Genomic DNA, 20,296 nt, shown 5'->3' with positions numbered 1-20,296 from the left:
AAGAGATTTGGGAACAAAGAAAATACGAACTGCTCTCAGACTGTTTCACAGGTTAACTTTCACTTCTCACTTCAAGTAGAATTTTAAAAATCAGAAACGGGAATGGAACACCCTAGAAAGCACATGATGGGCATGGTTCATGGAATAAGACCAAACAGTCCTCATTCTGTAGATTCCTACTTAAAGAAAAGGCTTTAAAAGACTGCTAATAAGAGTTCACATATAAGTTTTATGCTATTATAAAATTACCAGGTAGGCATGTAGGTATCATTTATTATCATTTCCTGCCTAAGGTTTTCAGTTAGCCAACCAACCACCCGCCAAATTCAGTTGAATTTAAAGGTTCTACTGGACTGTGATTCTTCTGCCCACTCATTCCCATTCTCTTTTTCTCTCTCACCATTTCTTCTTCATCTATACTTTTAAATGATAACCAGGATTCTAGTAGGTGATCCAGATAGATTTCCTATAGAAAGTTTCAGAGGATTTGAAAGTTTTATCACAGCAGATTTCATTTCCTTGAAGACAGGACATTGTAGGGCATAAAGAATGCTCTAGGCCTCATGGGTTGATGTTATTATGGAGTTAGTCTTGTCTAAGGGAGGAAACTGTGAGATGACCTTGCTGAAGATTCCAGAGTTCTGATAAAGATCAATAAACCTGAAAATCCCATTTCCTACTTGCTTACCATTATGCTGTATGCTTGTTTCAAGAGTTACTTCTCATACCTATTTCCTAAATGCTGGTCATCCCTTGGGGCACCTGGGTGGCTCATTCGGTTAACCATCTGCCTTTGGCTCAGGTCATGATCCCAGGGTCCTGGGATCGAGCCCCATATCGGGCTCCCTGCTCTTCGGGAAGCCTGCTTCTCCCTCTGCCTCTGCCTGCCGCTCCCCCTGCTTGTGCTCTCTCTCTGGCAAATAAATAAATAAAATCTTTATAAACAAATAAATAATTAAATAATAAATAAATAAATCCTGGTCATCCCTGTTGGAAGGAATGTAAATCTTTTCGAAGGATTCTCTGTTGAGACTCTTTCATGTAGATGCTATCCACCTAGCAATTCCCATCATTGGAATCTATGTTTCTGAGACACTAACACCAGGATGTTAGTTTTGATCATTGTATGGCTGGATGCAGTAGCATCAGACACTTCTTGTCTAGCCTCTTTCTTCCCGCCCTGACTCTCAGACTAAGTCTGGTTAGGACTCAAAGAGGGGCTTGAATCTTGGTTTGGAGCCTATGTCTAGGCTTCATTGACTTGAGAACACACATACCTCTGGTCATTGTTCTTGGTTCATGAGTGAACACATGACACCAAAGTTATCAGTGAGACTCACCCCCAGAACATTGGCTGAAGTTATGAGGAAAGATGCTTTCTCTTCTTTCTGGGATTATTGGGGTGTGAGAATGCTGTAAATCTAGAACTGCTAGTGACCATGATTACACCATGTGGATAGAGCCGATCTCAGGATGAAGCCAACAGAGGAAAGAAGGACAGCCAGCATGTGGATGGGAAGGAGAAATTAGAACAGAATTTCAGTGCCATCATGTAAGCCTCTGGATCACCCAGTCAGTTATGTGAACTATTAAAACCCTTTTTTCATTAAGCCAATTTCATGCAGATTTCTGGAGTTCATGAACATAGGAGTCCCAATTATCACAGAAAAAAAAATTTGTAAACAAACAATGTTTATCGGTAGGGGAATAGCTAATCAAATTATGATATGCACTATGGAATACTATGCAGGCATCAAAAGGAGGAGACCACCTTAGATGTACAGTGATGGAAGTTCTCTGAGATATATTTTTAAGCAACAAAGGGAAGTAAAAAATGTGTAAAGAATGATCCTATTGAAATTTGTGTGTGTGTGTCTGTGTGTGTGAGAATTTGTAGGAAGACAGAATAGAAGGAATTATTCTGAAATGCTTACCATGGTTATCATTAGGGAGAGGTGGGGGTTAAGAAGTGAGGAATGTGTATAAGATAGACATTCTTTGAATTTTTCCATAATTTTTCTAATTTTATCATAATGAGCATATATTTATGCATTACTTACTCAAATTAAAATATTTAAATGGTAACAAATCCTGTTCTCAAGGTCATCACTTTTGGTCCTCATTGCTTCTCATTTCATGGTCGAGCACGTCTAGAACCAACATTCTTCCCCCCTCCGCCCCCGGTTGCCTTTCCCCCCGTGTTAGTGGCAGCACTAGTTACTAGAGGAGTGATCTGAGAGCTCCCAGCTGCCACCCTTCCCCCCACAGTCCACTTTCCCAGCGTCCCAAAGGTCACCAAATTGATCAGCTCTGCCTCCCGGACTCCCCCTGGGGTTGTCCCCTTCTCTGTCTCACTTCTACCACTGCAGTTCAAGCTCTCGTTATGAGTCGCCTGAATGAGCACTCTCCTCTCCTACCCAATTCCTAAGACTCCAACTCCCACAAAGAGATGTTTCTAAAATGCGTTTCCGAGCCTCTTACTCCTCACTTAACAACCTTCAGCCAACGAAGGAATGAAGTCCAAACCCTGAGGCACGGCCTGCTCGGCCCTTTGCGGTCTCACTTAGACACCCGCCACTTCATCCCTCCCCACTCTCCCCACCACGTGTTCACGTTTGCCAAGGGACTTGCGGTTCCCGGGACATGACCAACTCTCTTGCTTCTGTGACTTTGCACATGCAGTTCCCTGGCACAGATCACTTTTCCCTGCTTCCCTTGCCTGACCCACTCCCTCCCTCTTCAAAGCTCCAGGGAATAAGCATCATTGCTTCCGATTCTCCTGGGTGGGACTGCGTACCGTTTTTATGTGCCCTCTTGAAATCTTCTGCCATGGTCACCTTCCTTATCACACCTTATTATTTATTTATTTATTTATTTATTTATTTATTTATTTATTTATTTATTTGAGAGAGAGAGAGACAGAGTGACAGGGGGAGGGGCAAAGGGAGAGGGAGAAGCAGACTCCCTGATGAGCTGGGACCCCACGTGGGACTTGATCCCAGGATCCTGAGATCATGACCTGAGCCGAAGGCAGATGCTTAACTGAGTCACCCAGGTGCCCCATTTATCACATTTTATTGTAATTATCTCCTTATCCTTGTGCCTTCTTTCTAGAGTCCCCAAGTACGGGAAGCATTGTCACCAAGGAAAGCCTCGAAGAATCCTGGGCTACCATTTTATAACTGTGAGATCTTTGGGCAATTAACTTATATTCTGTGCCTCTGTTTCCTCGTCTGCACCCTGAAGAGCATCCGACTGCAAAGCTGCGGTGAGGATTAAGCATGTCAATTATGTGTAAATCACACGGAAAGCACCAAATAAGGATGCACTATCATTCCGATCATTAGTAATCTTTGGGTCTAACACTACGTCTGGCGCTTAAGGGATGCAAAGTAAATGAACAATTACTCTGTTGAACAAACTATTTTGAACAAGCGCCTCTGTAAAAGCGTGTATTCCCAGACAAGAGGTTCCATTTCAATGCCACACATCTTGGCTCCGTTGTGATTATTCATACAGCTTTGTAGAAAAACAGCTTCACCCATTACTGTTCATTTGCTAGATGGTGAGAGAGCTAGCCCCCGGGTTGTACCAATGGTCTGTACAATTTCATACTTAACGCATTTTGGAAAGCCTGGCAGAATCATCCTCTGGCAGGATTTTTCTCAAGTCCTGTTTCTACAACTAAACATTCCTAAAAATGTCCAGGCAGGATGGTTTCTAGGAACTTTTTCAGGACCAGTGGGAGAGCACAAAAGCAGTCTTGTCGTCTTTGTTCCTGTCACAACCAAATGTCTGCACCTGGAGCATGTCCCATCCCCACCCACCATCCCCCTCCACCCCCTGCCCCAGGACCTAGACACACCGGAAATGTGACCAATTAATTACAGTATTTAATTCCTGAAAGAGAAGGCTGACTGATGGGGCAGAACAGAAAGAAGGAAGGGACTGAGAATGGCCTGACTTGTCAAAGGGTGTGTGCCCTGAATGTCAGACAGCTCAGGATGGGATGTGCAAGGGAGGGGACGGGGAGCCTTCTTCCCCTCTGGCCACTCCCCCCGAGCCCAGGATGCCATCCCTATGAATGTCTCACCCTCGTCGATGCATGGGTGGTGCTAATTCTTTCCCATTGGGCTCTGTCCCTGTAACTCATTATGTCCCATTTTCCACTAGGTCTGGCAGGCTGCAGAGAAGAGCCAACATCCACCTTCTGGACCTCGGGGGACTCAGGAGTTCAGGCAAACAGAGAGTACCGTGTAGCAGGACCCTCTGGAAGCCACCTACTTCATTCTGTGGGCCCTGGTGCTGTGATCTCACTCTGAAGATCATCCCTCTAACCCGGTCTCCCCTTTCTTTCTACCCATAATGCCTGAAGCATTAGGGGTCGCTGACTTATAACAATAATGAGTCCCATATTCATGTAGCTCCTCTCTTACAAGGAAACTGGATGCCCTTTCTGTGTCTCTTCATTAATCTTGCAGCCCTCCTGCGGGGTGGGCTGTCCAGTTAACAGTGACTCTCAGTTTAGCAGAATGGGAGCAGCACTGGGGAAAGGGGGTAGAGATGTCTGCACCGATCAGATGGGAGGACACATCATCAGTGGGACTTTGATGAGCCTACAGAACAAATAAAATTTCATACTGTGCAATGAACAATCCTGGGGAGCACTATGGCCAGTAAGAACAATATAAGGGGTTTCTAGGAAATGCATTAATAGAGACAATTTTTTAAAAGATATATTTAAATGACAAGAAAGGACAGGAAGCATCAGATGGGATTTGCAGGCAGAACATTTACAAGAAACATTAACTGTGGGTCCGCTCATCGCCTCCACTGTCTTGCGTCACTAATTTCTGTTGGCCCTTTTTTTTTCCAGGAAGATCTCAGATGCTTTCTCTTTAACTACATATTTTTATTCTGTTTCTCATTCCAGAAAACACACTGTTCCCAGCTCTCTCAAGATCAAGAATGAGCAGGCATCAGAAGGTGTTAGGGATGTGTCAAGACTAACTCATTAGATCGTACGCTGAGTTTCTCGCTTTTGTTCTTATCCCCAACCTAAAAGCAAACTATTCAAATTATATGTGCTAATCCTCCCTCAATTAGAGAGAACAGGAATGCAGCTACTATAGCCGTGTCCGAAATTATTAGTGTTTGAACCGGTACTTCAAAAAGATTATGGCAAGTGAAAGTCAAATGCCAGCAACGAATAAGTTTGTCTGGGTTTAGTTTCAGACTGTGTCCCAGTCAGGTCCCACCCTCCTCATCACGCAGAGGATGGCACCAGGTGTCAGCGGGGAAAGGCCGCCCATGTTCCAGGAAATGAAAATCACTCCTCCTGCTGCAAATGTACAATCCCTTAGAAACCATGCCCTTAAGACTCTTACAGCGAGACCCTCCGTCCTCTCTGCCATGTTTCTGAACACTGGGGGCCCCCTCACTCTACAGGACAACACTTAGATGGAGTTCAGTGTGGAAAACCAGCCACACTCCTTCCCATACTAAACAGTGTGTAACTTCTGTTTCGATACTTACAATGGCCCTACAAATTCTGCCTGGAATTTGGGAAGCGCATTCTACTTTTTTTTTTTTTTTAAAGATTTTATTTATTTGACAGAGAGAGACAGCGAGAGAGGGGAACACAAGCAGGGGGAGTGGGAAAGGGAGAAGCAGGCTTCCCACGGAGCAGGGAGCCCGATGCAGGGCTTGATCCCAGGACCCTGAGATCATGACCTGAGCCGAAGGCAGTCGTTTAACCAACTGAGCCACCCAGGCACCCCGGGAAGTGCATTCTACTTAAAGACTTCTTTTAGAGTTATATTAATTACTCCTCTCAACACCCAGGTGAGATTGCTACCCTACTTTTTCTTTCTTTTTTTTTTTTATGATTTTACTTATTTATTTGACAGAGAGAGAGCACAAGCAGGGGGAACAGCAGGCAGAGGGAGAGGGAGAAGCAGACTCCCCTCTGAGCAGGGAGCCCAATACTGGACTCTGATCCCAGGACCCTGGGATCATGACCTGAGCCGAAGGCAGACGCTTCACCAACTGAGCCACCCAGGCGCCCCCTTGTTTTTCAAGTTTATCAGAAACTGAGGTTCAGAAAGGTATATAAATATCACCATGTCAAAATATAAATAATGCCTAAGTCAGGAATTCAACATATCCGAACCCATTTGGCAGCTGTTAATAAGCTCTTACCCCTGTGAGTGGTAAAATTATTTATAATAACTTCATAAATGCTTTAAAGATCATAGGATATAGTTTAACGTTTATTATGTGAAATAAAGGGAATTCATACATAATGAAGGAAAATAGAATATGAAGCCTGTTATTTGAACCATCAGAGAACTGGGATAAATTTATCAAGACCAAGCAGAACTCAGACAAAGAGAGAAGAAATGGTTGTGAGAAAAGGACCAAGGTGAGGGTTCTCGAATACAATGTATGCGTCAGAAATAATAGCATGGAGCAAGTGACAAATGACACAAGGAGGGACTCAGGCAACTGAAAACTCAGTGTTCAGCCAGAGTTATAAGAGGAAATGTGCACGCCTGATAGGATGACGGTAATTACTCATGGGGCATCGTTAGGACAATGTGAGAGTTCTGAGATTTTGTGACCTAAAACAAGCAGAGAAAAAGGCAGAAGGAAAGAAGTAATAAAGAGAAAAATTAACAGAACTGATTCAAAAAGAGGTAAAAAAAAAATGTTCAGGAAAAAAGATCTTAAAATTTTAAAAAGTATTAACCAAAAGCGGGAAGGGGTTGGTTGAGTCAAGCTCAGAATGGAAACCTGCAGTTGCCATATTAATGGGGTATGAGGAAGCCAGATGTGAAATGAGTCAGTGTGTCAGGGTTCATTTGCCAAGAGTTGTTCCAAATCCTTTCTCATTTCTGTTTACAAACCTCGGCTCTGTGAGATGCTCAGAATACACTCGGGCAGGGATCCAGAGGATTTTATCAGCCCCCCCAACCATGTTAGACATTAGATTCCATCCCCATAAATTTGCCTGAATTGTGATTAGGATTTCTCATTGCCGGTATATCAATTACAACAGATGAACTCTGGACCTGATAAAAACCAAGAGAATGAAAATACTCCCAGGGACCTGGCTCTTGGGAACCAGGTCAAAATTTCACCTCAAATGCTAATTTAAAACAAAAAAATCAATCTGGTCGCTAATCTTTAATTCAGAGCATTTTGAGGTCTAGGGAAGTTTTATAATGAGATTGTTAACAGAGACGAAGATCATAAAATTTCAAAATTTCAAGCAACACTAATGGCTAACTCATTTTAATTAGTGGTTTTTGGCAAATAACATGGCATTTTCGTATTCCACGGGGAAATATTCCTGAAATGGAAGCAGGAGTGTGACACGCATATGTAATTCAATTTAATTTCGTTCCATAATTTTTAAAAAAAAAAAAGAAAATGTTTACAATTCTTAAAACCTGTGACGAGAAGCCTACCCTTTAAATTTTAAAATGAAGAAAACAGAGAATTAACTTGCCTTGCTAAATAAAATGGACACCATGAAGAAATCCAGTAAAAAACTCTCTGAAATATCTTTGTAGTCAAAATGGAAAAAGATCACAGTGAAGCCCAAGTGAATAAACTGGTGAGCTGGGTTACAGAAAGAGGTCCGCAGCAGCTTCATGCCGGCCACAATCATCAGGAAAATGTCCCAGCTGTTGAAAAGGAGAGAAAGGACTCAGTCAAAGACTGCCTGCAAACTATCAGGTGAGTTACAGGAGCTACCATTTCATGAGCATTTACTGGGCATGGTGCGCTTTAACGGGCATGAAAAGCCACGACTGCGCTGGGGCACTGGGGAGGGGGCTCTGTCATTATCCACATTTGTCAAAGGAGCAAACCCAGTCTCAGAGTTTGGGTCCCCTGTCTAAGGTCTCACGGGGCCGAGCGAGGATTGAAACTCAGTCCCCGGGGACTCTGGAGCACAGACCCTTTTCACAAGAGGCAGCTCCTTTCTGCCCCATGATTTTCACAGTTCCCTGTCCTTCAGCAAGGACACAGGGCTCCCTTGCATGCTGTCCCTCTTAGCATCTGCTCAGTATAGGCTTTTTTATTATAAAAGAATCCTACAGAAGCAGTGATGTCATAATAGTTAATATTAAATTCTGAAAAGAAAAAAGCAGTATCTTAATAAAGCCATTTTTGCCTTTACTGTTAATTTCCAATGTTTTTCAGCATATTTATTACCCCCAGTGAACATATGCTCTCTGAACTCCCTTTTTTTTTCTGCTGAAAATGATCTCATCGACTTTTTTTCCCTATGGCATTGGCGTTTTTAGTGAAGGAACTCACCAAAGGAGTCTGGTAAAGAGATACTAGGGCTTTGCTTTGAGGCCTGGACTCCTGGATGCTCTTGTCTAGGGAGTCAGGTTATTAACCCGTTTAGAGAGCGTGTGTTCTGTGCACAATTCCAGCAGATGCTGAGGCCAACAGTGAACACTCTACCTACCTTGAGCCTGGAAGGTTAGTAACAGCTCAGAAGTGCCTGACAGAGCAACCAGCTCCTTTCTGAGGGCAGGTTTTGCACTTTAGGCAGATTCCTGCCCCCCCCTCCCCTTATAAAATCCTACTTGGGAACTCAAAAGAAAGAAATGGGAGAACTGCTTTCTGGAGAATGGTGGCTCTTAAAAAAAGAGAAAGGTTTTCTTTTTCTGGCTAAATACAGAAACCTGGAGCTATGCCTCAATTTCCCTAAGCCTAGAACGATCTTAGGCTCTGGACCTTCACTAGCATTACTATTATCTTGTCCCAGGATGAGGACGTTCAAAAAGTGCTTTTAAAGCCTTTGCACCTATCAGGTGCAAAATTGACATTTTTATTGTCAGAAAGATCTGGTGTTGGCAATTCCATCTGCCTCCATGTGATATTCCATATGCCTTCAAACCTAGGGCTGCAATTGTGTTCTCTCTGCCCCAGGATGTGCCCAGTGAGATTTGCTCAAGGGCTCTTCTGAGAAAAACTAGCCCTTGATTACATGCAGATTTGGGCTGAGTGGGAATGTTTTCCTATAACTTTGACATAAAACCTTCAGGGTTCCTGCAGCGAGGTTGAGGACTGCTCCACAACCCATCTTTCTTTTTCAGTGGACAACTAATGAGCCTGATGAAAATACAATATAAAAATATGACTTTGGGTCCAATTGCCTTTGACGACAGCCCAGAGTACAAGAATCCTTGTGGGAGGGGCGCCTGGGTGGCTCAGTCAGCTAAAGGTCTGCCTTCAGCTCAGGTCATGATCTCAGGGTCCTGGGATTGAGCCCCATGTCAGGCTCCCTGCTCAGTGGGGAATCTGCTTCTCCCTCTCCCTCTACCCCTTACCCCTCTGCTTGTGCGTGTCTCTCTCTCTCTCTCTCAAATAAATACAATCTTGGGGAAAAAAAAAAAAGGAATCCAGATGGGATACCAAAGCCCAATGACAAGGCACCTCAAGATAAGGGGTATTTGATATTTTAGGGGAGACTAGTGATTTTTCTGGGTTATTCAGGCCAAATCTAGATTGAGGGTAAACTCTAACTCTCTCTGACTATGGTTCAAATGAACAGCATTTATTTTATGTTTATTAATGATGACTGGTTAAGACTATGGAGGGTCTTAAGGACTGATGTTTATAGCCTTTGTAACATTGCAATAGTAATGGTTACAGTTAAAATCGTTCATAGACGATTACAGGCTCAGCTGAAGGTTTAATAGAGGGTTATGTAGCAACCAGTGAACATGGCCTGGGACAGCTGCAAAGCACCCATTTCGATCAGGCTGGGAAATATAAATACCTAACAAGATATCACAATTCACTCACTCGTCCATTTACTAGTAGCCCCCACTCGCTCATCCATCCATCCAGCCTTCTACCCTTCACTAGGGAGTTGGTGTTAAAAGTTGAATAAGAAACAGTGCCTGTTGTTGAAGACTTCACTACCTATCTGGTACAGTGGTTCTCAGTGCAACCAGGGTGGGGGCGAGGCTTCTGTATTGGAAACAGGTTTCTAGGTGATACTGACATACAGCCTCCTGCTGTCCTGCTTGGGAACAGCTGGTCTAGTGGGGTACTTGAAATTATTTTCTAAGTCTTCAGATGGATGCCTCAAGAATACAAAGGAATCGGCAGTTTTGGGCTCTAAGAAGAATAATCCTGCTGGTATCATCTGGGGTTTGAGAATATTTGGAGGTACAGAGCTAAGGTGATATTTTCTGACTTAAGTGTCTGGAAAAAAAATTACAGGGGATAGAGAGTATTATTACTCGAAACTGGACTCCCTCCAAACTGTTTATTTGACTCTGCCTGATTCCCAACCTTTGCATCTGTCCTTTGCCAACAGCCAGAACTGCTGGGTCTCAACCTGCAGGCTTAGATTGAGGTCCGAGGCCTGATGTTGGAAAGCGACAACTTTAAATCCTTTAGCTCATTACCCTGAGGGCAGCACTGGTATCTTCTTTGTCACTTTGGTGCTGATTGTGAACCCTCGTTCTAGAAACTGAGGCTCGGCTTTGTTCTGGGAGGTCATTGGGGTCAGCCAACATTGTGTATACTGGAGACACCTGCCACTAGGTAAAGCACTTGATGTTTTGGATGGGGAGGCATCTCCTGGATTGGGTCCCACCCACACTGTGCAGGAGGGCTACATTCCCATCGTCTCTATTCTTTATCCAGTGAGACTGATTTTCATCCCTGGATCTGAAGTCTAGTAATACCAAATATGACTTGCCTTGGTCTAACAGAAGTAGGTCTGAACTGCAAAGAAGGCAGAATCTGATAAAGACAGGAAGGTTATACGATCATTTCATTTAGTGTCTGCTCTGTGTGACTATGAATCTATTCAAAGTCCAACAGAGTATTCAAATGCCTTTTATCTCAGCTTGCTCAATCTTTAGCAAATATTAATTAATTTGTCCTCATCACACCCTGAAAGGAGGAGCAGGTTTGGATAATTATGCTTGGGATTATGCATGAGAGTTGACTTGGGTGCATAATGTTTAAGTAACGTGACTTAATAAGCAAATCCGAAAAAGAATCTCTTTTGCATTCTACTATTCAAACTTATTTGACCAGCCACTTCAACCTTTTGTTGGAACAACAAATCCACCAATTATCGAGTAGGATTTCCATTTGCAAATTCAGAGTTAATTTTAATATATGAAAGCAGTAACTCAACTGAGCACCGTTAATACTTTGCAAAAACATGGGGGCATCTTGATGGCATGATGTCTCTGTGCTCCATTTTTTTTAATTGGGAGGCTTCTCTGGATAAATGCAGAGAGATCAGTGACAGTGATTAATCTCCCCCTCCCTCAAGCACAAAATGATGGAGTATTCGCTAAATGAAATGACACGAGGCTGTTCATAAAGCTCTGAGCATGATGGTAAGAACTCCAGGAGCCCCCAGCATCATACTGTGCTTCCATCATCTTATTAAAGCTCATTGACTAAGCTTTTGCAGGAGGATTTTCAGACTGACTGTCATTTATTCACAACATCACTTCAATTCCTTTTCAGCTTGGTCACTCTACAGTAACCATCAAGCTCTAGTGAGTTTGAGTAAAAGACCACCGTGGCCTCCTTGCACATGGCCAGTAAATCAGTAGATGCACGTTGGCTTCTGCTGTAGCCTGTTTAGAGAAAATTCACTGGATTTTGAAATCATTGTGATTGAAATCATGATGAGAATAAACCGTTATCCACTTACTGGGTACCAAGTCTCCGGTAATTGCTGATTGAAAATGCATCAATAGTGAGGGCATTCAAAATTATTGCTGGATACAAGATATATTTTTCAAAACACTGAAGCCAAACATAGAGTCTTTCAAACCACATTAAATGGGCGACATCTGAAAGAAACACAAAAACCACTTAGAACAGCCACTGATCAAGTTATTTTTCTTTAAGTGCATGTAATAAGAAGTAATATCCCCCCCTTTAGTTCAAAAGCTGCGGATTCAGACTCCAGATACCAGATATGATCTACCAATTTCTTTCCAGGCAGCAACTCTTTGCTTTGTTTCTACATAGATCATAAATAATAATATACAGTAATACAGGCCAGTATCCCCATTTTTCAAGTCAAGTGATTTTTCCATATATAATCATTTCTGGGACCAATAAAATAAGTTGTCATATAACATCAAGGCATCTCAGAGTAAATAAGGGTAGACAGTGAAGGATGAAGGATTGAAAAACAATCCAGGGGCCCATCTCCTCTTAAACTGGGGATACTTCCAAGGCTGGGCTGTCTTCTCCCGTTTTGTAGTCTTTAAATCTACAACCAGATCCCCAGGCAATAGATACAAAGAAGAGAAACCTGATCCCTAGGCCCCGTCAGGATGAATGTGTGACATTCTTGTGAACCCTGGTGACAAAGGGAGCACCATGGGGAATGAAGCCTATTCCCAGGAGGGCTAAGGTTTTGAGGTTTGCATTCAGATTCTACTAACCACTGGTGTGTGTGATGGTGAACTGTTAACTTGATCTTCCTGAGCCTGTTTTGTGCGCCCTGCCCATCCTCTGAGTCTGCTACTGGGGAAGTGACCGCCCCTCTTTCCATCCACTCATGGCAGGGGAGAAATCTGCTCTCCCCCAGGATGGGGTAATACGGAATGCATACTTGTAGTGCCCGTTGCCCATGTCTATTTTTCTCTGTGAGGATGGGGAGTGGCTGGTCCAATTGGTCAGAGCACCAACTTCCTTAGGCCATAGCGTCAGCGGGGGAGGAAAAGGCAGCCCTGTGGCAGGGTGGAGCTCTGCTCTGCTTCTGGTTGCTGCGAGGAGAGCATGCCTGGTTCAGCCCCGGGCCCGAGGGGGAGCCTATCTCATCCTCCACCGAATCTCTCTGCTGGTCACTGCGAGGCTGACATGGACGCCAACCCACCAGCCAACAGCCAGGAGAATGAACCAGATACGCCGGGGTCTCAGTTCCCTCCACAGCAAGTCTCAGAGGCCAAACCTCCAAAGGGCAAAGCCGACTCCACTGAGCTTCTGGACTCACATTCCTCCACCATTCATAATACAAAACTTATACCCCCAATAATCTATAGTAAAAAAACAAGAAAGCCCCATAGTTTTTACATTATTTGAATTGCATAAGAATCAACTCATGAAAGACAAATAGGTCACACTCACCGTGTAGAGTGACAAAGCAGTGATACGGGCTGTCCCCTCCATGCGTCTTAACCAGTTTTAGGACACAAATTACCTGCTCCCAACATTTTTCACTGGGACTTTGTGTAAAGAGTCTCAGGAAGCAATATATAAACACACATGTACTATACACACAGAATTGGAAACTGATATTTTACTTTCTTGTTTATATGGCTTACATATCTATGCAAGAATGTATTATCATGACCATAAAAACACCAAAGCTATCTTCATTTGATTAAAACTATGAGGAGAGGTCGGCATTCAGAAATCTTACTCAAAAAGAATTAATTTGAATGAGATAGGAATGGTGAAGATGGGTAGAGTGGGAATACTTCATGACATGGGAAACAATAAGAATAAACATCCCAATGATTAATTTAATAAGTAGAAGAGAGAGGCAACGAGAAATTATCAAGATTAAAAAAAAAATTTAGCGGTAAATGAAACAGGAGGAAGACTGGGTATTTACCCAAAGAAAATGAAAACATTAATTTGAAAAGATACATGCACCTCTATGTTTATTGCAGCATTATTTACAATAGCCAAATTATGGAAGCAGCCCAAGTGTCTATCAACTGATGAATGCATAAAGAGGAGGTGGTGTGTAGGGGTGTGTGTGTATGTGTACAATATATACATATTAGAATATTACTCAGCCATAAAAAAGAATGAAATCTTGCCATCTGCAACAACACGGATCGATCTAGAGGTTGTAATGCTAAGTGGAATAAATCAAAGACAAATACCATATGATTTCACTCATATGTGGAATTTAGGAAACAAAATAAACAGAGGAAAAAAGCGACAAACAAAAAACCAGACACTTAAATACAGAGAACAAACTGATGGTCTCCAGAGGGGAAGTGGGCGAGGGGATGGGTGAAAGAGGTGAAGGGGATTAAGAGTCCACTTACCTTGATGAGCACTGAGTAATGTATACAATTGTTGAATCATGGTATTGTACACCTGAGACTAATACAACACTGTATGTTAATTATACTTCAATTGAAAACGTATATATACACAATGGAATATTACTTGGCCATAAAAAAAAGAATGACATTTTGCTATTTGTGACAACATGGATGGATCTTGAGGGCATTATGCTAAGTGAAATAAGTCAGAGAAAAACTAATACCGTATGATTTCACTTATATGTGAAATACCAAGTCAAATGAACAAAAAACCAGAAATAGACTCTTAAATACAGAGAAAAAAGCTGGTAGTTGCCAGAGGAGAGTGGAAGAGGGGCTGGGCAAAATAAGTGAAGGGGATTAAGAGGTACAAACTTCCAGTTATAGAATAGATAAGTTACAGAGATGAAAAGTACAGGATAGGGAATACAGTCAGTAATATTGTAATAACTTTGTATGGTGACAGATGGTGACCACACTTACCATAGTGAACACTGCGTAATATGTAGAATTGTCTAAGTTATACGCCCGAAACTAATACAACATTGTTTGTCAACTATACTTCGGTAATTAAAAAACAGCAAGGATGTTGGGTAGGGATTTAACTTTGGGTATTCTTAATGGTCAATGTGTAGCGTTTTCTGGTGTAGATCTGGAAATGGGTTATTTCATAAGGAATTAAGCTTTTTACTTATAATTAGTGAAATCTAGGTATATTATATATTTTACAGATAGATAAAAGGGTTTTCATCTTTTGTGAAAGTATATGACAATTTAGAAACACAAATCTGTACGATCCATCCCCCATTTCCTTTAGGCAAATGACATTAACCCCTACTTCCTAGAGAAAATTGAGGCTATTAGGCAAAAATTGCCTAATCTTCCCACCCTTCAACTACCGATTTATGTATATTCACATCTGCCTTCTCGGTTCTCCTGAAGCGGAGCTCCCACTGATGCTTTGGGTCTCACTTCTCCTGATATCTGGTTCAGGAGTCACACCCCCCAGAGGAACTCTTTCCTACTGGCAAATGGCAAGATTCCAGTCTTTGCCAAACTGAAAACTTGCTTTCTGCTCTGCACCTCCTTCCTGTGCTCACTCTGCCCTTTTTTGCACAGCTTCTTGGAAAGGCTGTGAATGTCTGACAATCCCAGGCCCTTTTCTCCTACTTGCTGCTGAAACTTCTGCCCCTGGGTGTTTGCAGCTACACCTGCCCAGATCAGTGTAGGATGCAGCCACCTGTGACCTCCTAAATGACAAATAACTGATCCTCCTTGGTCTATCTTACTGGACCTTTCTAGGCACAAAACACAAAAAGAAGGAAGGTTCCTTCCTTCTTTTTAAAACTCTGTCCAGGGGCACCTGGGTGGCTCAGTTGGTTAAGTGTCAACTCTTGGTTTCAGCTCAGGTCATGATCTCAAGGTCATGAGATTGAGCCCCATGGTCAGGCTTGAGCACAGGCACTGAGCGTGGAGCCTGCTTAAGATTCTCTCAGGGCGCCTGGGTGGCTCAGTTGGTTGGGCGTCTGCCTTCAGCTCAGGTCGTGATCTCTAGGTCCTGGGATCAAGCCCCAAGTTGGGCTTCCTGCTCAGTGGGGAGTCTGCTTCTCTTTCTCTCTCTCTCTCTCCCTCTGCCCCTCCCCACCGAGTGTTCTCTCTCTCAAATAAATAAAATCTTTAAAGAATTCTCTCTCTCCCTCTCACTATACCCCCCACTCACTCACTTTCTCTCTAAAAATAAATAAAAAATAAAATAAAATAATAAAATGCTCTCTGCCCTTAGCTTCCCCATGCCACCCACTCCTGCTTGCACTTAAACCTTCCACCCTACTCTTTCCATTTTCTCTGCAAGCTCCTCTTCCCTTAGCTGGTCATTTGCTTTCCTTGAACTTCTTTATTATTTTTCTCTTTTGCTTGAGCTGATGCCCTCAACACCCTCAACTTTAATGATTACTCCCATGCTGATGACACTCGGATCTGTAACTCAACCTTCCATCTGTCTCCTGGCCTCCAGAGCTCAATACTCAACTGAACAGCTTCATCGGACGTCCCTAAGGAATCTTCAAATACATGTCAAAGACTGAACTTGTCAATGTCCATGCACCTGCTCTTCCTGATGCATTCTCTATCTTATTTAATGATACTTGCATTCACTTTAGTCATGCAGGCAATATACCTTGGAGTCATCCTAAATCAGTTCTTCTCAATCATAGCTGCACCTTGGAATCACCTGGGAACAAGACTGAAAGACACTGTCCTAGATCTGTGATGCTCAAACTTCAAAATGCAAATAATTCACTTGCTAAAACGGGTCTGATCCAATGGGTCTGGAGCGCAGCCAGACATTCTGCAGCTGTCACTCTGTCCCTCTCTGGAGTCATGATCACCAGTTTTGCACTTACATTCTATACTTAACTGGTTACCTGAATTAGCTGCGCTGGATTTTTGAAAACCTTTTCATTCAGCTTTTTCATATACAGAAACCTGCACAAATCACACATGTTAGAGCTGTGTCCCTAGCACGTGGATGAAGAAATGCTCTGGAAGTGCCCCCCCCACCTGCTTATGGTCACTGCTCCACAAGGTAACCACTTGTCCCAACCCCAAACACCACTGTTTCGTTTGCCTCCTATTCTCTTGTATCTTTGCTCAACAATTTCGTGAGATTCAGCCACCTTTGTGTGTCCCATTGTCATCCTTTCATTCTCAATGCTGTGTACTAATCTGGGTGAGTATACAGTTATTTTTCAGTATACAGTATACCGTTATTTTTCCGGGCTACTGTTCACGGGCATTCATTTTGTAAATGAACTGTAGCGTGCTGCCACGAACATTCTGTTACATGCCTTCTGATAAACATGTGTACCTTTCTGCGGGGTACAGATCTAGGTAGAGAATTGCTAGGTGATTAAGTGTGTGTATAGGAAGCTCTCGGAGATTTTCCAAAGTTACGGAGCCAATTTATACTCCCACAAACAGTGCAGAGAGTTCTTTCTGCTTGTTCACATCCTTGCCAAAACATTTTCTCTCTCCTTCACTTTAACCACACTGTGGGTGTAGAGTGGTATTATATTATAGTTTTATTTTGCATTTCCCTGATGACTAATGTGGTTAAGTACCTTTTCATATGTTTACTGGCCATTTGGATACACACTTTTGTGAAGTGGCTCTTCATGTGTATCGCCTGGTTCTCTTTCCTCTTGGATAGATCTTTTCTTTACTCATTTTTAGGATTATATGTCTTCTTTACTGATTTTTAGGAGTTCTTTATATACCTTAAGCAAGCGTCTTTTGTCAGATATATGCATTAGAAAGCTCTTCTCCCATTTTATGGGTTACCACTCTTATAATACCTTTTGTAGAAAAGAAATACCTTATTTGAATATGCTCCAACTTCTCGTTTTGTTTTTCCTTTTGGAGTCTTTTGTGTTCTGTTTAAAAGACAAAGATCATGACCACATTCTCCTACATTCTCCTCTTAGACTTTATTGTTTTACCTCCCACGTTTGGATTGGCAAGGTATCTAGAATTGATTGTGTATAATGTAAGATAGGGATTGAGGCCAATTTTCTTCCCTTGTGGCTACCTACACGACCACCACTATTTACTGAAAATAATTTCTATTTCCTCCTGCATAGCAGTGAACTATGCTGTTGCACATGCCTTTCTATGTGCTGGGTACCTTCCTTCAACGTCCTGTATTTCCTACTTGAGAAACTCGTAGTCATTTTACAGAACCTGGCATCTGGCCATCTGGAGCTTTCCTTGTCCCCTCCGGACAGTCACTACCATCGTTTGCCAGGGCAGCTCATTCCAAGTGTCCATCCCAATAGAAGGGTTTAGTCACTGACAGTGTTTAGAACTGTCAGTACATGGTGAGAGTACAAAGGAGTCCAAATTTTAACTGGCTTTGTCATTGTTTTCAAATTCTTGATAAACAATGCACCTCCCCCTTCCCGCCTGCTTCTGGGTGGACCCTGCCATTTCCCCACCATCAGTGGACCCATCGCACCGCCATGTAGCGAGTACCTGTGAGGCATCTGCCAGACGCTGAGCTCGGCATACTGTATATATTACCTTTAGTTTTCAGGCTAAATATATTATTCCTTTGTGCCATCACTATGCATTGTGAAGTCTATAATTATAGTACCTGTCACACTGTGGAGTATTCATTTAAATATTAATCTCCCCACTGGACTGTGGGTTTGTTAAGAGTAGATCTTGTCTTTAGGATGAATCCATGTCTTCATCTGTTGAGTATTTCAAGTCCCTATGGAACGCCTGGCCTAGAGTTGGGGTTCAGCAAATGTTCATTTACTAGCTTATCCTTTTTTGTGTCCAGAGGAACTCTGAATAGTTAAACTGAACAAAGAGAGGCTTAAAAAAGCAGCGACCCCCCCCCAGAATTACTTTTTGAATACAAAATGAAAAGCTTTCAAACTATAGCATATTAAGCAATCTTTCCTATTTTAGTCTCTCATAAAATACAATCAGTTACATTTAGGTTTCCTTCCAAACAAATTATTTTTTCTGATTTCTCAATTTATATTGAGAAAATATATGTCAGATTGAGGCCATCACATCAAATGCAACTCAGCCTGCTTATAAAAATACATTTACAGAGTCCTATCAACAATTCGGAGAAACATGACAACCTTAGCGAGATTCCTGCAAAAATATGTAAATTAAGGAAATACAAGCCAACCTCATGCTGCAGGGCTTTTAGAAAAACATCTGAATTAAAAGAAACATTTGAGTAGCTCATCACCATAGAATGCCCGGTGCCATTTGGATGTGGGAGTGTGATCCAGGCTTTTAAACGCTTGTCACATTTGCTTTTAGATGATGATATTTTCCAGTGAGTGGGGATAAAGCTGATTTGAGTGCAGAGACACCAACCCATTGCAGTCTTCCCAAGGATTTACTGCAGATAATGATAACCAATATGGGTTTTCCATAAGAATTTTAGTTGATCCATCCTGAAGACACATAAAGCAATGAATTTCAAAAATATATAGGAATCACTAATAAGCTCTGAATTCACCATCCATGTCTTTCCAAATATTGGAGAGCAAAAGTACTTATTCAGTGAGATTTAACCCCCTGTGGTACCTGGGAGGTGGCAGGGGGGAACATGTGTGAAACTATAGCATAGACACACTTTGAGGCAGGTAGCTAAGATATTCAAGCTGTAGGAGGTCTTCGATTGTAAGCACTGTTCTGGTGTCTGACTTTGGAAGAGCAAAGTCATAAGAAGGGCATTCAATATGGCCACAATAACATACGTGAACAGCTAAGGCCTTGGATCTTTAAAGGTAATCACTGGTTCTCTAGTTAGAAGCCAACAGGTGATAGCTAAAAAGGAGTTCTATGAAGGATACAAAGAAATTCCAAAGAACTAGAAACCAATTCATTCAGAAGTCACAAAAGCTTCTACTATTTTTTTAATAGCTCCCCAAAAAGACTGAGCTGGAAGCCAGGTCACACTGCAGTATGCATCTCTAGTTTACTACCTGAGGTGCTGCCAGGGAATTAAGGTGACAAGCGAATGTGATATGGAAGCTCCCATATGCAACCCACTGGTGAATTCTGAATCTCTAGATGAGAGGACAGAGGGGACACTTGACGCTGTCTGCATACACCAGCAAGCTCAGGGACACATACTGCATGTTAAGGGAAAATCATTCTAGGTAAAGATGAATCCCAAACCACGGCTTCCCTCGCTGATGTTCAGAACAACATCTAGCCAAAGCAGGGGTGGAGAAGGATGTAGAAAGGGGGTTAAAACAAATACATAGGAATGACAGAGTAGAAAGCAAACCCCCAGAGGTCACCACCTCCAAACTTTTGACTTCAGATTCTGCTAATCCTTTATGTTGAAAGAAAATTAATTTCCCTTTAAATTTTACTTACCTCTAGACTCCTTCTAGCAAGTTCGGTAATTCATTCCAATGAAATGTTATAATCCCTAGGGCAATTGGGTGGCTCAGTTGGTTAAGAGTCTGCCTTCAGCTCAGGTCATGATCCTGGGGTCCTGGGATGGAGCCCCATGTTAGGCTCCCTGCTGATGGGGGGCCTGCTTCTCCCTCTTCCTCTGAGCCTTCCCCCCCACCACCACTCGTGCTTTCTCTCTCACGCTCTCTCTCTCTCAAATAAATGGATAAATAAATCTTTTTAAAAAGAAATGTTACAATTTCTAGATTGTTTTTGTACTG

The 20,296-nt window shown here is 42.4% G+C and overlaps 1 protein-coding gene and 1 long non-coding RNA gene across 2 annotated transcripts in view; one reads left to right on the top strand and one right to left on the bottom strand.

Annotated features, from left to right (window-relative positions):
* The window catches only part of PCNX2 (pecanex 2), a 313,479-nt gene that overhangs the window by 108,569 nt on the left and 184,614 nt on the right, over nt 1-20,296 (bottom strand). The window contains exons 20-21 of the mRNA XM_073879043.1: nt 11,717-11,858; nt 7,514-7,691 (exon numbers count right to left, since the gene is read on the bottom strand). Of these exons, the coding sequence (XP_073735144.1) occupies nt 7,514-7,691; nt 11,717-11,858 (320 nt within the window). The remainder of the gene's footprint in view (nt 1-7,513; nt 7,692-11,716; nt 11,859-20,296) is intronic.
* Nucleotides 7,621-20,296, top strand: part of LOC141370351 (uncharacterized) — a 39,303-nt gene continuing 26,627 nt past the window's right edge. The window contains exon 1 of the long non-coding RNA XR_012374324.1: nt 7,621-7,743. This is a non-coding gene — a long non-coding RNA (uncharacterized lncRNA). The remainder of the gene's footprint in view (nt 7,744-20,296) is intronic.

This window comes from Callorhinus ursinus, unplaced genomic scaffold, assembly GCF_003265705.2.
Source record: "Callorhinus ursinus isolate GAN/ISIS: 27379988/994484 unplaced genomic scaffold, GSC_fseal_2.0 scaffold32, whole genome shotgun sequence".
Classification (NCBI taxonomy): Eukaryota; Metazoa; Chordata; class Mammalia; order Carnivora; family Otariidae; genus Callorhinus; species Callorhinus ursinus.
This window is presented reverse-complemented; position numbering and strand designations above follow the sequence as displayed.